Source organism: Balaenoptera acutorostrata, chromosome 3 (assembly GCF_949987535.1).
Source record: "Balaenoptera acutorostrata chromosome 3, mBalAcu1.1, whole genome shotgun sequence".
NCBI classification, from domain to species: domain Eukaryota; kingdom Metazoa; phylum Chordata; class Mammalia; order Artiodactyla; family Balaenopteridae; genus Balaenoptera; species Balaenoptera acutorostrata.
Window position 1 is genome coordinate 99,968,962 of NC_080066.1, and position 19,317 is coordinate 99,988,278.

General features: G+C 38.8%; 1 protein-coding gene across 1 annotated transcript in view; it reads right to left on the reverse strand.

Annotated features, from left to right (window-relative positions):
* The window catches only part of CDIN1 (CDAN1 interacting nuclease 1), a 167,028-nt gene that overhangs the window by 88,005 nt on the left and 59,706 nt on the right, over positions 1 to 19,317 (reverse strand). Inside the window, exons 4-5 of the mRNA XM_057542685.1 lie at positions 10,928 to 10,993; positions 10,216 to 10,321 (exon numbers count right to left, since the gene is read on the reverse strand). Coding sequence (XP_057398668.1) covers positions 10,216 to 10,321; positions 10,928 to 10,993 — 172 coding nt within the window. The remainder of the gene's footprint in view (positions 1 to 10,215; positions 10,322 to 10,927; positions 10,994 to 19,317) is intronic.

The following is a 19,317-nucleotide window of genomic DNA, read 5'->3' on the forward strand; positions in this document are numbered from 1 at the left end:
TCTTTTAAACCTACCAAAACTCAATAATAAGAAAACTCAACTAAAAAATGAACCAAAGATTTGAACAGACACTTCTCCAAAGAAGACAAATAGATAAAAATAAACATATGAAAGGATTCTCAATATCATTTGTCATTACAGAAAAACTAAAATCACATTGAGACACTATTACACAACTATTAGAAAGTTTGAAGTTAAAAAGACTGACCGAAGGGAGCACCTGGAACTCCCATAAACTGCTGATGGGAACATAAAATGGTACAACCACTTTGGAAAACAGTTTAATCATTTTCAAAAAGGTAAAAATCCACTTACCAAATGTCCCAACTATTTTATTCCTAGGTATCTGCCCAAGGGAAATGAAACCATACAAGGTTTTTACATGACTGTTCATGGAAACTTTATTACTAATAGCCAGAACTAGAAACAACTTAAATGTCTATCCACAAGTGAATGGATAAACAAACAGTGGGACAGCCACACGACTGAATACTTGTCAGCAATGAAAAAAAATGTACTCTTGATATGTTCAACAACATGGATGAATAATGAAATAGTTACATTGAGTAAATTATATGCCAGACAAAAGAGTATATGCTGAATGATTCCATTTACAGAAAACAGAAAATGTAAACTAACGAATAGTGACAGAAAGTAGATCAGTGGTTGCCTGGGTGCAGAGACAACTGAAAGGACTGAGAAGAAGGATTATAAAGGGGTACAAGGAACTTGTAGAGGTGGTAGGTATCTTTGTCACTATTTTTGTCATGGTGATAATTTTATGAGTTTATACATATGTTAAACTTGTCAAATTATATACTTTAAATATGTGCAGTTTGGGGCTTCCCTGGTGGCGCAGTGGTTGAGAATCTGCCTGCCAATGCAGGGGACACGGGTTCGAGCCCTGGTCTGGGAAGATCCCACATGCCGCGGAGCAACTAGGCCCGTGAGCCACAACTGCTGAGCCTGCGCGTCTGGAGCCTGTGCTCTGCAACGAGAGGCCGCAATAGTGAGAGGCCCGCGCACCGCGATGAAGAGTAGCCCCCGCTCGCCGCAATTGGAGAAAGCCCTCGCACAGCAACGAAGACCCAACACAGCCAAAAATAAATTAAAAAAAAAAAAAGGTGCAGTTTATTGTATGTCAATTATATCTCATTAAAGCTGTTTTTAAAAACACCATCACTTATTAAAACAGACATTTTACATGCTTACTTTTTTCTGTACCATATATAAAAAAACTCTGATTCTGTAGATTTCAAATACAACAATTTAGGGGTTATTATGTTCTGGGTGCACAGGTATGTATATCTGACAGGATTTTATATTAATCCTACAGATGTGCATTTTGAATATACAATAAGGAGAGCAACAGAGAGAGCAACAGAGAACGCCTGGCCCATTTTCTTGAACCACATTAAGGTGAATATCTACACCTCATATGCTGGAGAGCTTTTTAGCTTCAGCTTAGCAAACGCATTAAGTCAGCGGTCCCCAACCTTTTTGGCAACAGGGACCAGTTTCGTGGAAGACAATTTTTCCAAGGACCGGGGTTGGGTGGGGGATGGTTTCGGGATGATTCAAGTGCATTACATTTATTGAGCACTTTATTTCTATTATTATTACATTGCAATATATAATGAAATAATTATACAACCACCATAATGCTGACAGGAGGCAGAGCTCAGGTGGTAATGCGAGTGATGGGGAGTGGCTGTAAATACAGATGAAGCTTCACTCGCTTGCTCGCCCGCCGCTTACCTCCTGCCGCTTACCTCCTAACAGGTCACGGACCAGTACTGGTCCATGGCCCGGGCGTTGGGGATCCCTGCATTAAGTGACAGAGTAAGTGGCCTCTTATAACAGGTTTATCACTATGACTGACATTAAGCTGCATGGTGGAGCAGAAAGAACACAGGTATGAGTTCAGAGGGAGACCTGGGTTCAGGTTCTGTCTTTGCAATTTACTGCCTCAGTCCTCACTATGAAGCCCTCAAAGGCAGAGGCCAGGTGCCAACTGACTAACAAGTGTCTGTGAAGTGTTTGCTGATCTGAACCAGTATTCCTCAATAAAACTCTCCTTTTTCTCATGAAGACTCTATGTAGAAGCACCTAGGCTAGGAATGCTGGGGCTAGCTGGCAAATGAAGGCCATGTAAAGAAGTGGACTTCAACTTGATGCAGGTCAACGTCATCATCAGAAGTTTTCAAAACGAAACAAAAAAAAACCTCCTAAGGTCCAGGCTCCACCACACACCAATTAAATCAATTCTCCAGGGATGAATCTCACATCAATATTTAAAAAGTTCCAACCATGTGATTTTAATACATGTGAAGTTTGAGAATCACTGCCCTAAACCCCAAGCCATTTTAGCAGCAATTTCAACCTGATCTCCATTATTCCAAAATTACTTTCAAAAATGAACTCTGTATCCTTGGGCTCCTGACTCTGTGCTCCTGAGTCACTTCCTTTATTCTTCTCTTACTCTCTCTGGACAATCATAACGGTTGTGTTTCCATCCTTAGAATGGACACCCAATCATTTGCTTGTTGGTTTGATTTGTGGTAATACTTCTGAAACATATGTGATTCATATTAACTCTATCATAATAGCTCAGCAAGAAGAGTTATGCCTTCAACAATTCTTTGGTCCCCTGGAATTGGGAAACTGGTCAATAGGCACCATCCCTCCCCAACTAAAATAAAATCTTGTACATGCTTGAAGGTAATAATCAGATAGACATCTTTCTGAGAAACTGTGATTCACTAACATTTCCTTATAAGCCTATTTTCTTTCCCTTTAATCCTTGATTAACTCATGCCAGTTTTCTCAACCACTATCTCTTTATTGCAAATACTACTTCAACGGCCTAAGACAACATTTCTATTCCTCATTCAGTTTTGTATTTAAAGTCAACATTGAAAACAATTAACAATGGCAGAAAATATGAATTCTGTGGTGGGCAAAGTTCTTGCTATTCAGACTTCAAATGCAGAAAAAAATGGTACTTAACCATTATGAGAACTCATAAAAGTACTATCTACACAGAAGACACTTCCTTTGTCCTTTTAAAATATTTCGAGGTTACTCCAGCTAATAACAGTGTCAAGTATTTCTCCGGAACAATGAGACATCAGTATCTCACAACCAGCACCACTATAAGAGATGGAAAAGCAAATTATTATATTTTTACCTTCAGAGAGGCCCTCTCCAGTGCATTTGCTAATTATTAGTCAATCTGTCTCTTGTTGCTGGTGATGACTGCTTGTTAGTATACGGCAGCAGTGCCTTCTGAGGCTGCTGTAATTGAAGGTTTGCAAGAGCTTCTATAGCTGAGGCACATTCTCCAACCTAAGACAGATGTGATCAGCCTTGTTGTTAACAAGACTGAAATAACTGGAAATCTGTGATTTGGCTAATTGCAGGCTTCCTGGAAGTACCTTCATACAGGAAAAACTTTTGGACATCCTCTGAAAAATACCTTCCTTAACTCTAACTGCTTGGCAGCCCCATTCTAAATGCCTCGCCTCTCAAGTTAGCACAGCCCAGAGAAAGCAATCACTAAACCATTGAGTAAATAAGCAATCTTTAAAAAATACTTAGAGGTAAGAATTAAAGTCAAATCGATTCTTGTGGCAGAAGGAATTAGCTTACCATTGCCTCTAGGAGGGTAGACTCTCTGGAGCCAAAGGTTCAAAGATCCCACAGATGGAACTCAGCTCTCCATCTTTTCGGTGAGACATAAATGTGATCAAGCCCATATTTCCTCTGGTGGTCATCTCCCCTCATATCCTAACATCAGCACAAGAAATGACTTTGGAAGACAAATATACTTGCTTCCTTTGATACCTTTAGTCCCAGTCAAGAGGGGTCCATGGCCTGGACCCAAACTTTAGAGGATTCTGCTCTGGCCTCCTCTGGTTGTACCGCAGCCCATGGGGTGAGGAGACTGCAGAGCATAGGGAACATCTTCACCTGATGTCTGTTCCCTCCAATACCTTTCTAAGTCACACTCCATGTTACCAGGGACCTCAGAACTTCCTGATCAAATAGTCCTGAGACCACTCTCAGGGCCTGCCTGTTTGATAAGAGGGCAGACCACCACAGTGTGCACCTCTGGCCTGAGACATGACCAAGGGCAGAGGTTTGTGGGAAGGTATCAATACATGGAGCTTGGATGTGCAGGCTGGGCTGTGCTTAAAACCTTCCCAGGTGTAGGACAGAGCCAAAGGTGATAAAAAAAGGGAGATGGGTTGTGCAGTGGCGGCACCTATTCCTATCCTACACTGTCATATGCAGCCTGGATCTCCAAGAAGTCCAGGAATTCTTAATGCAAATCTGAACTTCCAGATCTTCATGCAGGATAAAACAGATTTTATTTACTGTCTGTTAACTTGATACACAACCTTAAATATTTGCGCACATTGTATATAGGCCTCCATTCATACTCTTGTCCTAGGCCCCCAAGTGTTAAGGTGGGCCCAGTTTCACGCAGCCCCTAAAGAAACTAGGGAATAGCTTCTGCTCAGGATTTTCAAGGCATTCCATGTCAAATATCAAACAAGAGACCTTGCTGAAGTTTTGTGAAAGCAAATAATCAATATAAGATTAAAAATACTTGCCTAAAAACCTTCATAAAATGCATTTGCCACTTATCGGTTATTTTCTATTTTAAAACTCGTATGTAAATAAACATGCTATATTTCATGATATAGATTTGCAAAGTCTATACATCTGAAAAGTCTATAAAAGTTCTCTAGAAAAATGAGGCATTTTTCTCACTGTCCTTAGAGTGGCATTCTCAAAGAAAAAATTTTGGTCTTATTGTGTTTTAATGTCACAATGTCTAACAAAATCCTTAATGGTTGATTCAAAATGTTGTTGTCTGTTATGCATCAGAAAATCCATTCATATATTTATTTGTTCAATAAATATCTACTGATCACCTCCTGGCACCTATATGCCAGGCATTCCACCAGCTTCTGGGCATTTGATGTTGGATAAAACAAACAGGTAGGACGTAACTCAATATATTAACTGGAGGAGAGTGGCAAGTAAACAAGCAATTACAATATTTGACAAATGCTATGAACTTATTAGCAGAACACAGGAGGGGCACTGAACGCAATCGTGAACTGCAGGAAGGTTTCCCAAAGAGATGTCAGTCAAGCTGAGTGCTGAAGTTAGCCAAGTAGGAGTTTATCTGGCAAAGAAGGAAATTAAAACATCTACTCAGAAGACTTCTAAATTCTGTCAGACAGTGATACACAGGAAAAAAGAGACAGAGGAGAGTATATTTGTTGACTGCCAAGCACTGTGAAAGTGCTTTATATGTATTAAATAACTGCTCTGCACAACAATATGGTGAAGAAGGTGTTATCAACCTCATTGTGTTGAGGAAAAAACAAAGGCTCAGGGACGTAAAGCAAGTTGCTCTCAGTCATGGGACCAGAGAGTGGCACTGCCTGGATTCAAACCCAGGAAGAGGACAGATTCCTCCCATTACATCAAGGATCACTAAACCGGAAAATCATGCTCAAACAAAACTTTGCCTTATTCTTTCCAGTCAGTAAGCTTAGATCTTCTTTGAGAGAAGGAGAGAGGTATATCTACCAAGTGCACTTTAGTTTTAAATAGATTCCACTGATGACAGTGTGTCAGAATGTGCCCAGAATGGCAGATGACAGGGCCGAACTTAACAGCTGAGATTTCCATGTTCTTGACTCAGTGCTGTTGGGCATTGTTCATGCGCTGTATGGTTGCATGTGGTTCTTTGTAATTTAGAGTCATCAGTATTTTCATCCAAACAGACCCACTTTATCTCCAACCACTAAAGTGAGCATAGGGTGTCTACTTCTGCTTCTTTGAAAGGCCACAAGTTAGAACCCATGTATATTCTGGCCTCACATTGTAGAATTAGTTTCTTCTTTACCTGTCACCATCTCAATAAGAAAATAAACTTAGTAATGTAGGTCAAATTGTCAAAGAACCCACCTTTTAACTAGACAAGTAGGACGAGAAGGTATTTTTTGTTTCCAACTGCATAAGGAAATATGGTTTTTTATACAATTTGTATATATATAGCCCTAAGTATATGAGATATATATACAGATATATGTAAATATATATGCATTTTCTATACAATTGTATACATAGCCCTATATAATTTGGGGCTATGTTATGGTTCAAATGCTGCTTCTCAGAGGCATTCTTTTAACCCCACAGAACTGGAGAGTTCTGAGGAGTTCTTTAATCAAGATCGTACCTGGGATGAGGGCCCACTTGCCGAAAAGGCAGCTTATGTTCAGTACTCAATATCTGATTTTAGGGAAGGTGACTACATTGCAAAATTTAAATTTGTTTGAGGTTAATTAAGCTGGGGAAAATTCCTGAAGCTTTGATTACAAAGGAATGAACTGCACCCTACGTGTCATAATTAGAAATAGCAATATAAAAGGTAAAGCTCTTTCAAACCAAGTAAATTGGTGTTTGTATAAATGTTTCCAACTACTGTCTATTCATTCACTCAGACAGGAGTAAGTATTATGAAGAAAAGTAAAGCCGAGTGAGGAGAGAGGATGACTGAGGGTGATGTCTTCTAGACTGGGTGGTTAGGGAAGGCCCCCCCTGAGGAGGGGAAATTTGAGCAGACACCTGAATGTCATAAAGGGCAAGCTATGTGGAGATCCAAGTGAAGACAGTTCCAAGCAGAAGGATTAGCCAGAGTGAGGGTCTTGAAGCAGAAACAAGCAGTGTAGATTCAAGGAAGACAGACAAAGTCAGCGTGGCCAAGGAATTATAAGAGACAGAGAGAACCTTAGGTGAGAGGAGAGGGGCAGGTGTGGACAGAAGTGGGGGTGGTGAGAGGTAGATCATGCAGGGCTCTGAATGTCACGGTAAAGAGTTTGGATTTTATTTTAAATGTGGTGGGAAGCGACCCAATCTGATTTATGTTTTCCAAGAGTCAATTTGGCTGGGGTATGAAACACTGACCACAGGAGTGCAAGTGATGAGTGTAAGGAGACCAGTTTGGAAGCTACAGGAATAGTCCAGGAGACGCTTACAGACACTGAGGCAGCAGCAGGCGGGGTGGTGATACAAGGCACAATTTGAGATGTGGTGAAGGTAGCGCTGAATGGACTTGCTGATGGATTGGTGATGATACTCGGGGTTGAAGATCTGGAGATATTATGGTGCCACTAGTTGAGCTTGGGAGGAAATGGGGGAGTAACAAGCTTGAGGAAGAAAGTCAAGGGTTTAATTTTGGACATGTAAAGGCTGAGATACCTATTAGATAACCAGGAGGAGATACTGAATAGCCAGCTGGATAGATGAACAAATGTATACTCAGGGGGAATCTTAGGGCTGAGGGTAAAAATTAGGAGACGGCAGCATAGAGATGGAATATAAAGCCACAGTCTCTGGTGAGATCTTCCAGGGAACACCCAGGAAGAATGTAGACAGAGGAGGGAGGAGGGGTGAGCCCTGAGTTCCAGGGCTTTCCAGCCTAGAGGTGGGAAGAGGAAGAGAGATAGCAAAGGAGACAGAGTACGTTGCTGGTGTGTGGGGAAGAAACCCAGAAGAATATCTTTTGGAAGCCAAAAAAAAGAGTACGTTTTAATAAAGAGGGAGGGTGTGATCAGGAGCTGCTGAAAGGCTGAGTAAGAATACTAATTTACATAAAAACAAAACTCTTAGAGAAATATTCAACTAAAACGTAGGGGCTCTGCAGTTATTTATGTGGAAAAATAGGCTTAGACAAGATTATGATTCCACAAACATTGAACAGTCTTACCATAAAATCCAATGTTTAATCTAAAAATAATGTGACAATTTTTTCATTTCATGATGTCTGTAAGTCAAATCATTATGCTGTATACTTTAAACTTACATAGTGCTGTACAGCAATTATATCTCAATAAAACTAGAAGAAAAAAAGAAAAATAGTGTGACACTAGAAAACAGTTCTTATGTTGACTAGAGGCTTATCATACAAATAAAGCAATTAACCCAAATGCCAACCAACAGCCTCCCTGAAAGGTTACCTATAGGTGGGAAAGATTTCTTCCTACTCTGAAGAATTTTAGCTACTGCTGTGTGAGTTGTGTTGAGGCAAAAATTAAAAAAGTAGGATCCCAAACTTTCAAAACTGCGCTAAGTTCTCCTTCTGTCAAAATGCCTCATCGCTGATAAGTCTGTATCACTATTACAACCAAAATTCTATATCCAAGTAAATGCCTCTATGTTCCATATTGAATATCAGCATGACCTGCATTTCTTGGCCTCTCTGCAGACATTTGGTGAACTAGTGACTTTTGTGTAGAGCCATTCCCCCCTTGAATGATCTGGAACACTCAAAACTAAGGCTGGCTTTCCCTTACCACACAACACGCCCTAAATGAACTATGTCCACTTAGCTGGTATACATTCACACAATGTGTTTAGGAAATGTAAGTCAATAGTAGTGTAAATAAAACATCATTAAAATTTAAAACAGCAGCAGGCAACAAAATAATCCAAAATCCAGTCCAAGTCAAACTATTAAGTTATCCATTGCTCAGATGCCCCTCCGGCCATGTGAATAAGCCATAGGTCTACCATACATGTGACTTGATTATTTAATCAGCCTCTAAAATGGGGAGGGCTAAGCATAGAGTAGACATTCAAACAACAGTTGAGTTGTTTTAGAATGAAGATGTGCCTTTGGAATTTTTAAGTAAGCTCTACTATTTGGGATTCAAATTCTAATTGTTTCTCATAAAAGGCTTGATCAGTACCAAAGTGGGGAGACAGTCTCAACGCATAATGATTGAGCTTACCAGTTTTTAAAAAATCCCTTAGCAACGTAAACTTATGCAATTTAATTTTCTTGTCATTGCTTTCCCTATACTATCAAAAATGATGCTTTCTTTACTATTTCAAACTCATCATAAAATTGCTAAAAATCTGAAATTCAATTTGTCACATTACTGCTGATTTGAATAATGGCTGAATAAAAGACAGGAAACGCTGAAGCAGCATTGATTTCTAAAACATTTTGCACTTTCCTCCTCCATCCCTGTAAAGTAAAGCTCGGATGCTATGCACAATTACACAAGAAAATCAAGAAAACCATTACATTTAGCATTTTGTCATGATCATTGTTACCATGGCAAAAAGTGGGCTTAGTTTAGCACATCTGCTATGGGAGAGGTCCACTGGCCTTTCGTAAAGCTGAGTAACAATATAATGCCAAATTCTGTAGGCTGTCACTGTTTTTTTCCAGGGTAAGACTACTGTCCACAGATGCTACTGTCTCTCTCCTTAATGATTGGACCAATGTCATCTTATTATTGTATTCTTACAGTTGGCCAGTGACCGAGGAACACAGTTAATCTAGGAAGGTTACCCCTTGACCCCCCTTCTGATCTAAGGGGTAAAAAATACGTGGTGTGAAAGCTTGGGACTCCAATAATAGCAAAGGCCAAAGTTTCAACAGTTGTACTGTAAATTACAATAGAGTTGTGCTAAAAATAGCACAGATTTAGACGTGAGAAAGACAATGCATGATAACTACTTGTACCCATAGTTACATTTTCTCTGAGTATCAGTTTAGTTATCTGTAAAATGGGAATAAAAGTAACTTTCTTGTGAGTATTAACTGAGATAATCTGCAGGCCCAGACACATGGTGGGTACTCAGTAATATGGCGTCCTCCTCCCTCCTCCAACACCATCCTTAACCACTGAGATCTCCATGCCTTTGGGAATGTTGGTTGAAGCTGGTAGGTAAACTATTTTCTACCCCTGGAAGGTAATTTGTTTTGATCTTTCATATCGTTTGGATACTTTCCTCAGAGAGCTGAGGATAAAATATTTTTTTCAGATCTGACAGAAAGCATAACTTCCACATCAAGAGGATAAAAGTCAGTGTCAATATCATAATGTATATCACATCCTATTTTTCATATTTTAAGTGACACCAATATCATCACTGTAAAATGGAAAATGGCGTCTACACTAATTTTGACCTTATGCAGAGATTTTTCGTTTTAAAAAATGAAGCTACATTATGAAAGCAAAGAAGTTGAAATTACCTGAAATGAATACATTAATCAAGTCTCGGTATTTACTAGAAACAAAGGCTACTAGCATTTTTACCAGCTAAACAAAATATTTTTTTCTAATGAGATTTCAGCTGAGTATCGTTTATCTTAAGAGAAAAATAATGGGGTCTTACCTATTCCAGTAGCTCCAGAACTGGTCATGCAGGTAGGCGTGGTGGCTACATTCATCACCAAATGAGGCTTTGCTTTCAATCCAGTGAATTATGTGCCCTTCTACAGCTAAGGGACAAAGCATTACTAATATAGCGCAAAGGGAAGGGAAAATTGAAAATTCTGAACTCTGTCTGAGTCTCTCTATGCTTCACATTCATGAACAGAGGCTTAGCCCTCACCATCATCTATGGATGTAATTATAAAACAACACATCGCATATGTTCGTAACAAGGAACATTTATGCTACAATCACATCCCTTTTATTTTCGTCATTTACAAAAGTCTCTCTCCTATTCTGAGACTGCCTGTATAAGTTGACAAGTAATGTGAAAGCAAACCAAGGTGAGCCTGGCTTTTCAATAGAACCCTGTGTTAAAAATTCAGTACTTAGAAAAATGACTTGAAAACGGTAACCAAAATGTCTTTAGAACACATGTTTATTTCTCAAATACACGTAAAAGTTTTTAAGGCATAGGTTTCTTCTAAACCTATAATTTTCTGCTATTTTAAAATAATCCTTTGCAGTTATTTCACACTTTTAGATACAAAATTATCAAGCTAATCTAGATTCTCTGGTAACATTTGCTAACATCAACACAATTTTTCAAAGCTATGGGAAAAACACATCCCTTCTCTCTATAAACAAATGCATAGCAGAGTTTAAGGACTTACCAACGGGTACTTGTAAAATAAAGTCTGGTGTTTTGTCATAACCCTTTGCACGGAGCTGATCTTCATCTACAGGATGAACAAATACTATTACTTATCACAGTATTCCATTAACAAGACAGCAATATAATTGCTTTTCTTTCTTAAAAATGTGTAAAAATTACTAATGCAGTCATACATATCATTCTTATATATGCAATGCTGTGTTGGAATAAATGAACTTTCGTAACAAACTGGAAGCATAGAGGCATTTTGCCTCTTTGTCCCTTCTGCATTTTTATGTCTTTATTATAAACATCATTAATTCAAGCTGTCATACGCTACCTTTCTTATAATTGAAGATATTCAAAATAATGAAGTATACTTACTGATTAAAAGAAAAGGCTTCTACCACCATGAATATCACTAATGTTATCAAGCCAATATTGACATTGGCCTTTACAATTATAAAACAAATGCTTTCATTAAAGCAATTAAGAAAGTTTAGTTTCAATTAGTGAAACTATTCCTACATACAAGAACATAAGAAAGAGACAAGGACAGTGAGATCCCCACAGAGAATTAATTACCCTGCTTAATACCTTTGGTCAGCTATTGTTTCTGGCATTTACCAAAGTTTTACAACTCACAATATGTAATTCTGAAAAGCAAACAGGCTTTGAGATTTTTTTCTAAGTCTGTTCGATTTCTTGATCCTCTGTAAATATCAATGAGCCATTCAGGAGGAGAGGAGGCAGGAAAACAGAGTGCTTGACAAAGTTGGAAAAAACTACCTAGGTCCTTGGTTAAAAAAAAAAAAAGTCCTCCAATATTTTCTACACGCTGTCCTTGACTTCTAACGGCATTACAAGGTGATTCTGAAATGAGCAGTTCTCTGTTAGATTTTGGAGTGACCTGGTCATTCAATTCCAGACATGGCTTTCTGTCTTCACCCAACCTCAACTAATGGCCCAACCAAGTAACAAGGAAGGCTGTGTGGTCTCTTAACACCTACTGGGCTGTTGACATTGTCATGCATCCCATTCGCCTTCCTGCATCACCTTTGATTAAAATTAATGGCCCATTCCCAGTTGTTGGGTAGCTTATTTCCAATCCATTTGTCAGGCCAAGACAGTGGTTTCATGGCCAATGTTCAGAAACTCTGTTTTAGAACACTCCTGTGTACATCTTGAGAGGTCAGCATTTTAAACGTAAATAAGCTTTTAATGACAAGACACATATTTAAACTAGATATTTAAATTAAATTTGGTTACAGTTGTTATCCTTTATCCAAATTTTGAAGAACTGATGCTAGAATTTGAAACAATCTCCCCTGCTTGAAATATAAAAAAATTCTAAGTTAACTGTTGAAATAAGGAAATAAAATTAATCTTACTTTAAAAACAAGAGAATTTGGAAAACTGGACTGTGGATGAACAAGACTGAAAAAATTTCTATCCTCTAAATGCATTCTGGCTACAATAATGTTTAATGGAAAAGGCATTTATTAAATCAACCCAAGTGCCTTGAGCTGATGTTTCAGGTAGCTGATGAACAGTTTTAAAGCTGGGTTGACATTAAAAAAGAGAGATTAATATTTTATTAAAACTATCCTAGCTTGATCTATCCTAGCTTGATCAACCTTTGCAGATGTTCAATCCTAGCTTGATCAACCTTTGCAGATGTTAAAATCTGTTTCAGAAAGAAAAATGATTATGTTTCTGACAGCAGCTCAAAACAAAATTTCAAAGGTCACCAAGCAATCCAAATGCACACACTAAAATCCCTTAAAAGGCAGATGCTACACTCTTGTTCACTGCACCAAAATTACTAACACAATACCTACAATTTAAATTTCCTGAAGATAAACATCAGGTGAGGCTAGGGAATCTTCCCATCTTTCTGTGGAGAACCTCAAAGTACAAGAGTATTCAAATGCTTTCTCCATGCCACACCCCCATCTCCCTCCCTCTCCATATGAAGTTGATTCAATAGTAACTGTACTCAAAAGACAGCTTCTAGAAGTCTGTGTCACCACCAGATATTACGCTTTTTTTTTTTTTTAAAAGAGGTTATCCCACATATCTGAAGTACTATGTTATTATGTATTGGGTATCTTCTCTGTTTATTTTCTAAACTCTCACTGCCTTACCTGCCCTGTTTCCATCTTCACACTATTTCTTTCAACCTAGATTTCTTAAGAAAGGAGGAGGGTACAACTTGGCAAAGTTCAGAGAAGATGAGAGTACAAGTATAGGAGGTAGCATTTATGAACAGGTGGCCTTGTTCATCTGGTCTAGGTCCCAGGAGAAGGAAGTTTCTATCATGGATCATCCTACTGGGAGATTTTTAAGGTCAGCCCCATCCATCTGACCTGATTTCCTGGCCTTTGCATTATGCTCCTTTCCTGGCTCCCAGACCTTCAAAGATTTCTTACCATTAGATCATTATCCAAACCATTGGGTATGGATTTAAAATTTGGTTGACCACTGGGTGGGTCAGGGTTCCAACTCTAGGATCTCGAGGTTATGGCTCGGTCATCATCCCACATGACTTCCCTTCTGCCTCCTTCTTTGTTCATTCCCTTGTCTCATTGTGCATGTGCCTGTCTCCCAAATCCCGGGCCTATTCACTGCCCCAGTCTCACCACCAACATATGCTTGGCACATATTTAAGACTCAAAAGGGTAACTGAATAAAATACAAATGCATTTTTAAGAATACCCATGTTTTCTGCAAAGCCCACCTAGACTGACTTAATAATTTTCTTGCCTGATTTAAGAGACAACAAAAGTGACCCAAAGTTCAAGGTTGTGTTTGATGACTTTCACTGCTATCTTTCACCCCTGGCCCCAGCTGCCTGCTCTGAGGTGCATCTTGATCATCAAGGAAGGGACTACTCATGGGAAGTTTTCCTACCTTCTTCTTTGGTCTGTAGTATTTTAAATAATATTGGATTTATCCATTCCTTAAAGTTTGGGCAGAATTCCCCATAATAAGCAATCTAGGCCTGCTGCTACTACAGTGGGTAGCTCTTTGGTTACTTTTCCCTTTTTTTTTTAATGGCTACTGATCTGTTTAGATTTTCATCTCTTCTACAGTCAGTTTTGCAATTTATATTTTCCTTGGGAATCATAAGTTTCATCCATGTTTTTAGAGCTTTTTGTACATATTGGAACCAAGTGGTTACTTATGATTCTTTGAACTTCCCAAGTGGAAAACTGGATGTTTAAGTAACCTGCTGTTTTCTTCAAGAAAAAATGATCAGGATTAAGAAAAAAGAAAGAATAACATTAGTTAGAAAGCGGAAATAAAAGAGTAGCAGCAATGTTTTAGAATAGTATTTTTAGTATAACTTCCCAGAATTGCTGGGGATCAATATGAAATCAATCTCCAAATTCTGTATACCTAACTTATTCAGTGAATGTAGCAAATATGAAGTAGGGCTCTTCTGATTTAAGGTATATTAAAAACACCTAATATATTTCATAAGTACAGGCTTGTTAATGTCATAGTTCAAGTGTTCATTATCAAAGTTAACATAAGAATATTCTCACTTAAAAGCAGACTTGCTAGCCTCTAGATCCACAAAATGTAGGGTATTTAGATAATGTGTGCCTTAAGAAACACAGTATTTCTGAGCTTGTAAAGTCTTCCAACCCTCCAGTTTATACATGATAAAAGAGGCCAAGAGAAGTTAAGTGACTGCCAACACCTGGGCCTCTCAAATAGCCAGATATAGACAAGAGCCCACCACAACCAAGTACTGGTTTGTCGCAACAGACCATATACCACTCTTAATTATGGCAAATATTTAAATTTGATCATGTGTAATACTTATGAAGTGGGGAAAATTTTCTCATTTTCCTCCTAAAAGATTTGGAAACGCAAGAGAGGGGATGGCTATCTGTTGGGTAGTATTTAGTTGACACCTGACTGAAGAGGAGAGGAACGAAATAATCTCTTGATTTCTAGCATCTTAATGATCCTTTCTTCAATGGAACTAAAAAAACCAATGAAACTGCATCCACAGATAAAACTGATGTTACATTTTAAAAAACAATCCAGATCTTCATTTGTTTTTAAGTTGCCAGGCTTGCCTTTAGAGGACATTTTTAAAAAGGAATCACACACATGTAAAGAACACTGTGAAAGTTTAATTTCTCAGGACCTTTAATTACCCTCTCCTCTAAATGCCCAAAATATCCAAAGCAATTAAGTACTGATTACACAATTTCTTTTTTTAAAATAAAGGGGTGATTTTGAGTCAGAGAACAAAACACATCTGAAACTAGTTAACATATACTTAAGAATCATAGCACGACATGAGGACTGCCAAGAAGAAGTCTGTTTTCTTTTTTTTTTTCTTAAAAGATTTTAAATTTAAGAAATACAGTTATTTCCCAGAGAAATTATGCACAATTCCAGTTCATGACATCTGAAAATGAAAAGAAAAATAATATTCTGACATGGTCTTCTATCTATGAATTTGTCAAAACGTTTCTAAAATGCTAGGTTAAAATACCTCGTACAAAAAGAAACTTTTTAACACCTGTTCCATTTTTACTAAATTGGGGAAGGGCAAAAAATACACATCAATACAAGTGAAAACTACAGTATATCTTTTCTACTCTAGTATCTTGTTTTTCTGGTTTTTTTCCCCCCAAAACAGTCTCATTCAGTAATTGGTGCTATGACCTTTGCATCCCATATTTTTATATTCTCTAAGAGTAAGTTTCACAGCCTTTCCAATTTAAGAAGTTAGCAGGGTTTTGGTAATAGATGTTACTATGCTATGCAAACCATGTGCAAAGGTACGCAGAACAGATATGCATTTAATGGGGAGAGCGATAACACAGATGAATGAAATCTTTAGAGAACCTAAAAATTTCATTACAGCCATTAGTTTTAACCTCTTCCCCCAAAGCCTCTTATCAAAGCCACTAATAAGGAATACAACTGACTGCTCTGACCTTGTCCTTTGCTTATGCCTTTAGGGGACAATACTTGTGAAAATTGAAGTGCCCTAAAGATAGGAAACAAATGGGAGGTCACAAGCCAGGACAGTGCAAAGTGAGGCAGGGTAGGCTGGCCCCTGCTGACTGGCGGCTGTGGAGACAGAGGACATGAACATGGACAACAAAAGCAAAACTCTTCCATAGTTTATACTGCATCGCTCTAAGTTCTTTTGGTTTAATGCCACAAGAGAAGGGACAAATCAGCATGGTAGAGTAAAAAGAATTCAGGGCAAGTTATTGGGAGGGGGAGGGCAATAACTCTGACGAAAGGTCCGGGGCAAGTTTCCACTAAACAGAACAGGGGGATGGGATGGTCACAGAGCCCTTTCTAACTCCAAAATTCTGTGGAATGGATGAATGTTAGCCTTTGTCTGCCCCAGCTCTTTGAGGTGTAGTCACTGACGTTAAGACCCTATTGTCCCTGAACGAATCTCAATGGAGGGAGGCATATTAGCAGCTCTGAGACATAGAAGTGATCTCTACACACTGATACACAAACACACAGGACCAAGGAACCAATCCAACAATAACAGTAACAGATTTGACCCCCGATGCCTTTTGGTTATGGGGAATAAAGCTCCAACCTGTAGCTAATTCTCTGTGGGGTGAGAGATTTGATTTTTTCTGTCCTGTACTCTGCCCTGTCTGGCACTGCCACCTTACTCTCACAATGTGATTCTGGTGGGCAGTCCTCCCGCCCCCCAACCACTGGCCACAGGAGTGGACACTTGACCCAGAAGAGCCGATCAGAGCCCTTTCTAAGATTCATTATGAGGCCAACGAGAAGCACCGCTGTTCCCTGGGATTACAAACTCTCAAGAGTAAACGAATTAGCAACTGCCAGGGATCATCTTTGTTGTCTAAGAATGAAGCCAACAGGGCAAAAAAGAACACAAAAGGGAAAAAAGAGGAGAACTGACGACATTGTTTTGTCTTCTGGATTCTAGACACACCAGAAGCAAACTTCTCCTTTGGACTTCACGGGTATATCTCTGAACTAATAAATTCTCCTTTTTTGTGTGTGCATATAATCTAGTTGGACTGGATTTCTGTCACTTACAACCAAAAGTTTTAATTTATCACCAGTGGCCAGGAAAGCAGATATTGGCAGATGAGAGTTATCTAACCAGAGCAATGGTGACGGAAGAGCTGTGGGCCTGAAGCAGGAAGACTACCATCATTAAGTGGACAGGGTAACCTGTCTTCAAAGTTCCAAAGAACCTGTCTTTCAGCAGCATACAACATGTCTGTGGTTCTTTTCTCTTGGTCCCAGGGAGAAGCGTGCACAAGCATATTCAATAAGGCAAGTAAGTAAAGATGGTCCCTCACCTTGCCAACTTCTTCAGGAAGGGGAGAACAGGCCCCAGATTCTCCACATCCTGTCCCCAATATAATGTTCCTGTTACCCTGAAAACTGCATCTAATTTTTAACCTTTAGTTAGGAATTTAAATAGTTGATACCTTCTGAAATACCCAACCATCTCAGTTCCCTTTAGCCCATATAACCATATGTTTTATTTCTAGTCTCTTATCCTCTACTGCTAACATTTGCATGTAAACACAATCCTAGTATTCTAAATCTCATCTATTCCCACTGCCTATTCTTCACCTAAAGTCATAATCCCCCGTTTGTCACATCATAATCACTTCCCCAGAGCACTGTTGCTTCAGGTGGGGAATAAAGCAGCAGGAGTAGATGAACTCTTAGAAACAAAGATCCTAATTTCTTACAGCAAGGGACATCCTTCACTAAGCCTATTTGGCTTTACAGATTACACCCTCCTGGAGTCCCACAGAGTAATACATGAATGCTAGAAAAGCACCCATGTAAAATATGCTGGTTTGTCATAAGGCAAGACCAAACATGGTAGGGTGAGGAAGGGATGAAGCAAATGTCTCTCAGGTGTCACTCAAAATAATTGTTAGCTTCTACTAACAGGGCAACATTCACTGGAAAGAATAAAATAACTCCAGAGCCATCCTTATTAAGCCAAACTTAACAAGAATTTGCACCAGACAGTGGCTGTGGAAGTCACTAATGAAAGTCCCTCCGACCTGGAGATATGCCAACCCATGGAGGACGAATGGTTCGTCTTCAGTCTTTGGTACAAGCTCTTTCATATCTTCCCTAACAGTGCACACAGTCTTGTCATCTTCTGGCTGTCACTATTTTCCTTTCCTCCCTTGCCTTTTGTCCAAATCTCTCCCCTCACTCCCTCAAAAAAGAGAGAGAGACAGACAGACAGAGAGACAGAGACAGAGAGAGGATATAACAAAACGTGGTTTCATTAATTACTTGAGAGATACAAATTAAAACATCTCCATCAGTAGACATAATACATTTTGTATTTCACTGATATTAGAAATGGAACAAACTCTTAGCAGAGGGGATAAGGATGGTCACAAGTGACACTGGTCAATTTTAAGTTTAAGAAGGGGTTCTTTGTGCTTCCAAGCCTAAAAGTGGGCAGCAGGCTCTTCACATTTCCTGAGACTTTAAATGCCGATCAATAAATATTCATTCTAAATTAACTATCCTTGGAAAGAACTGACCTCTACTTATCTGAAATTTTCCTGGAAGGCTCCATGTTTGACTCAAGTTTTTTTTTTTTAATCCCTAATGGTACCTGCCCATAGCAAGTACTAAAGGTAACTGTCTGCTGCACCGAAAGAAAGAGTGGTTAGCTTAGTGGTAAGACAGCCAAGCTAATGAGCTAAACTAGCTGTCCGAGAAGCACATGGAAGCAGGAAGGGGCCACTGAGAGAGAACAGATGAGTAAGTAGAATTCTATCACCACTTCAGGAAAAGTAGCTTATGAGCCAGTAGCATTTTCTTCATATGTAAAGGGTAGCTATTGATTATTAATATAATCTGTACCTTTCTTTCAAAAATTTCATAGGAGAAGCAGGATAACAGCCTTGAATGTATTTATTTTCACTATCAAGACAATCAAGTGAGATGCACTAGATGAAACCACATTCTTACTGGGACGGACAAGGCAATAGTGTGTGTGACTGTGAGTAGCCGGACGGCGGGAGTGTTTGTCATCACCCTCGTAGTCATTAGTGTATAGTTCCTGGCATGCAGAGAACACACGCGACAAAAGTTAACTGGAAAGAATGAATGAATAATGAATAAAAGAATTACAAGAACTCTGAGAAAATTGCTAGAAATTACCTGTAATCATTTGTCACTTGTCTCCCTACTAGACCATAACGCTACAAAAGCAGGGACTTTATCTGACTTATGTCTAATGCCTAAAATAGTACCTGACTCAGTAACTTATTTTTCGAACAAATATGTGAATAAAATATATTTTCCAGTTGGAGAAACTAAAGTCATTTATTCAACGTTGACTCCTCTTAATACAATATACATTGTGAGAAGTACAAAATG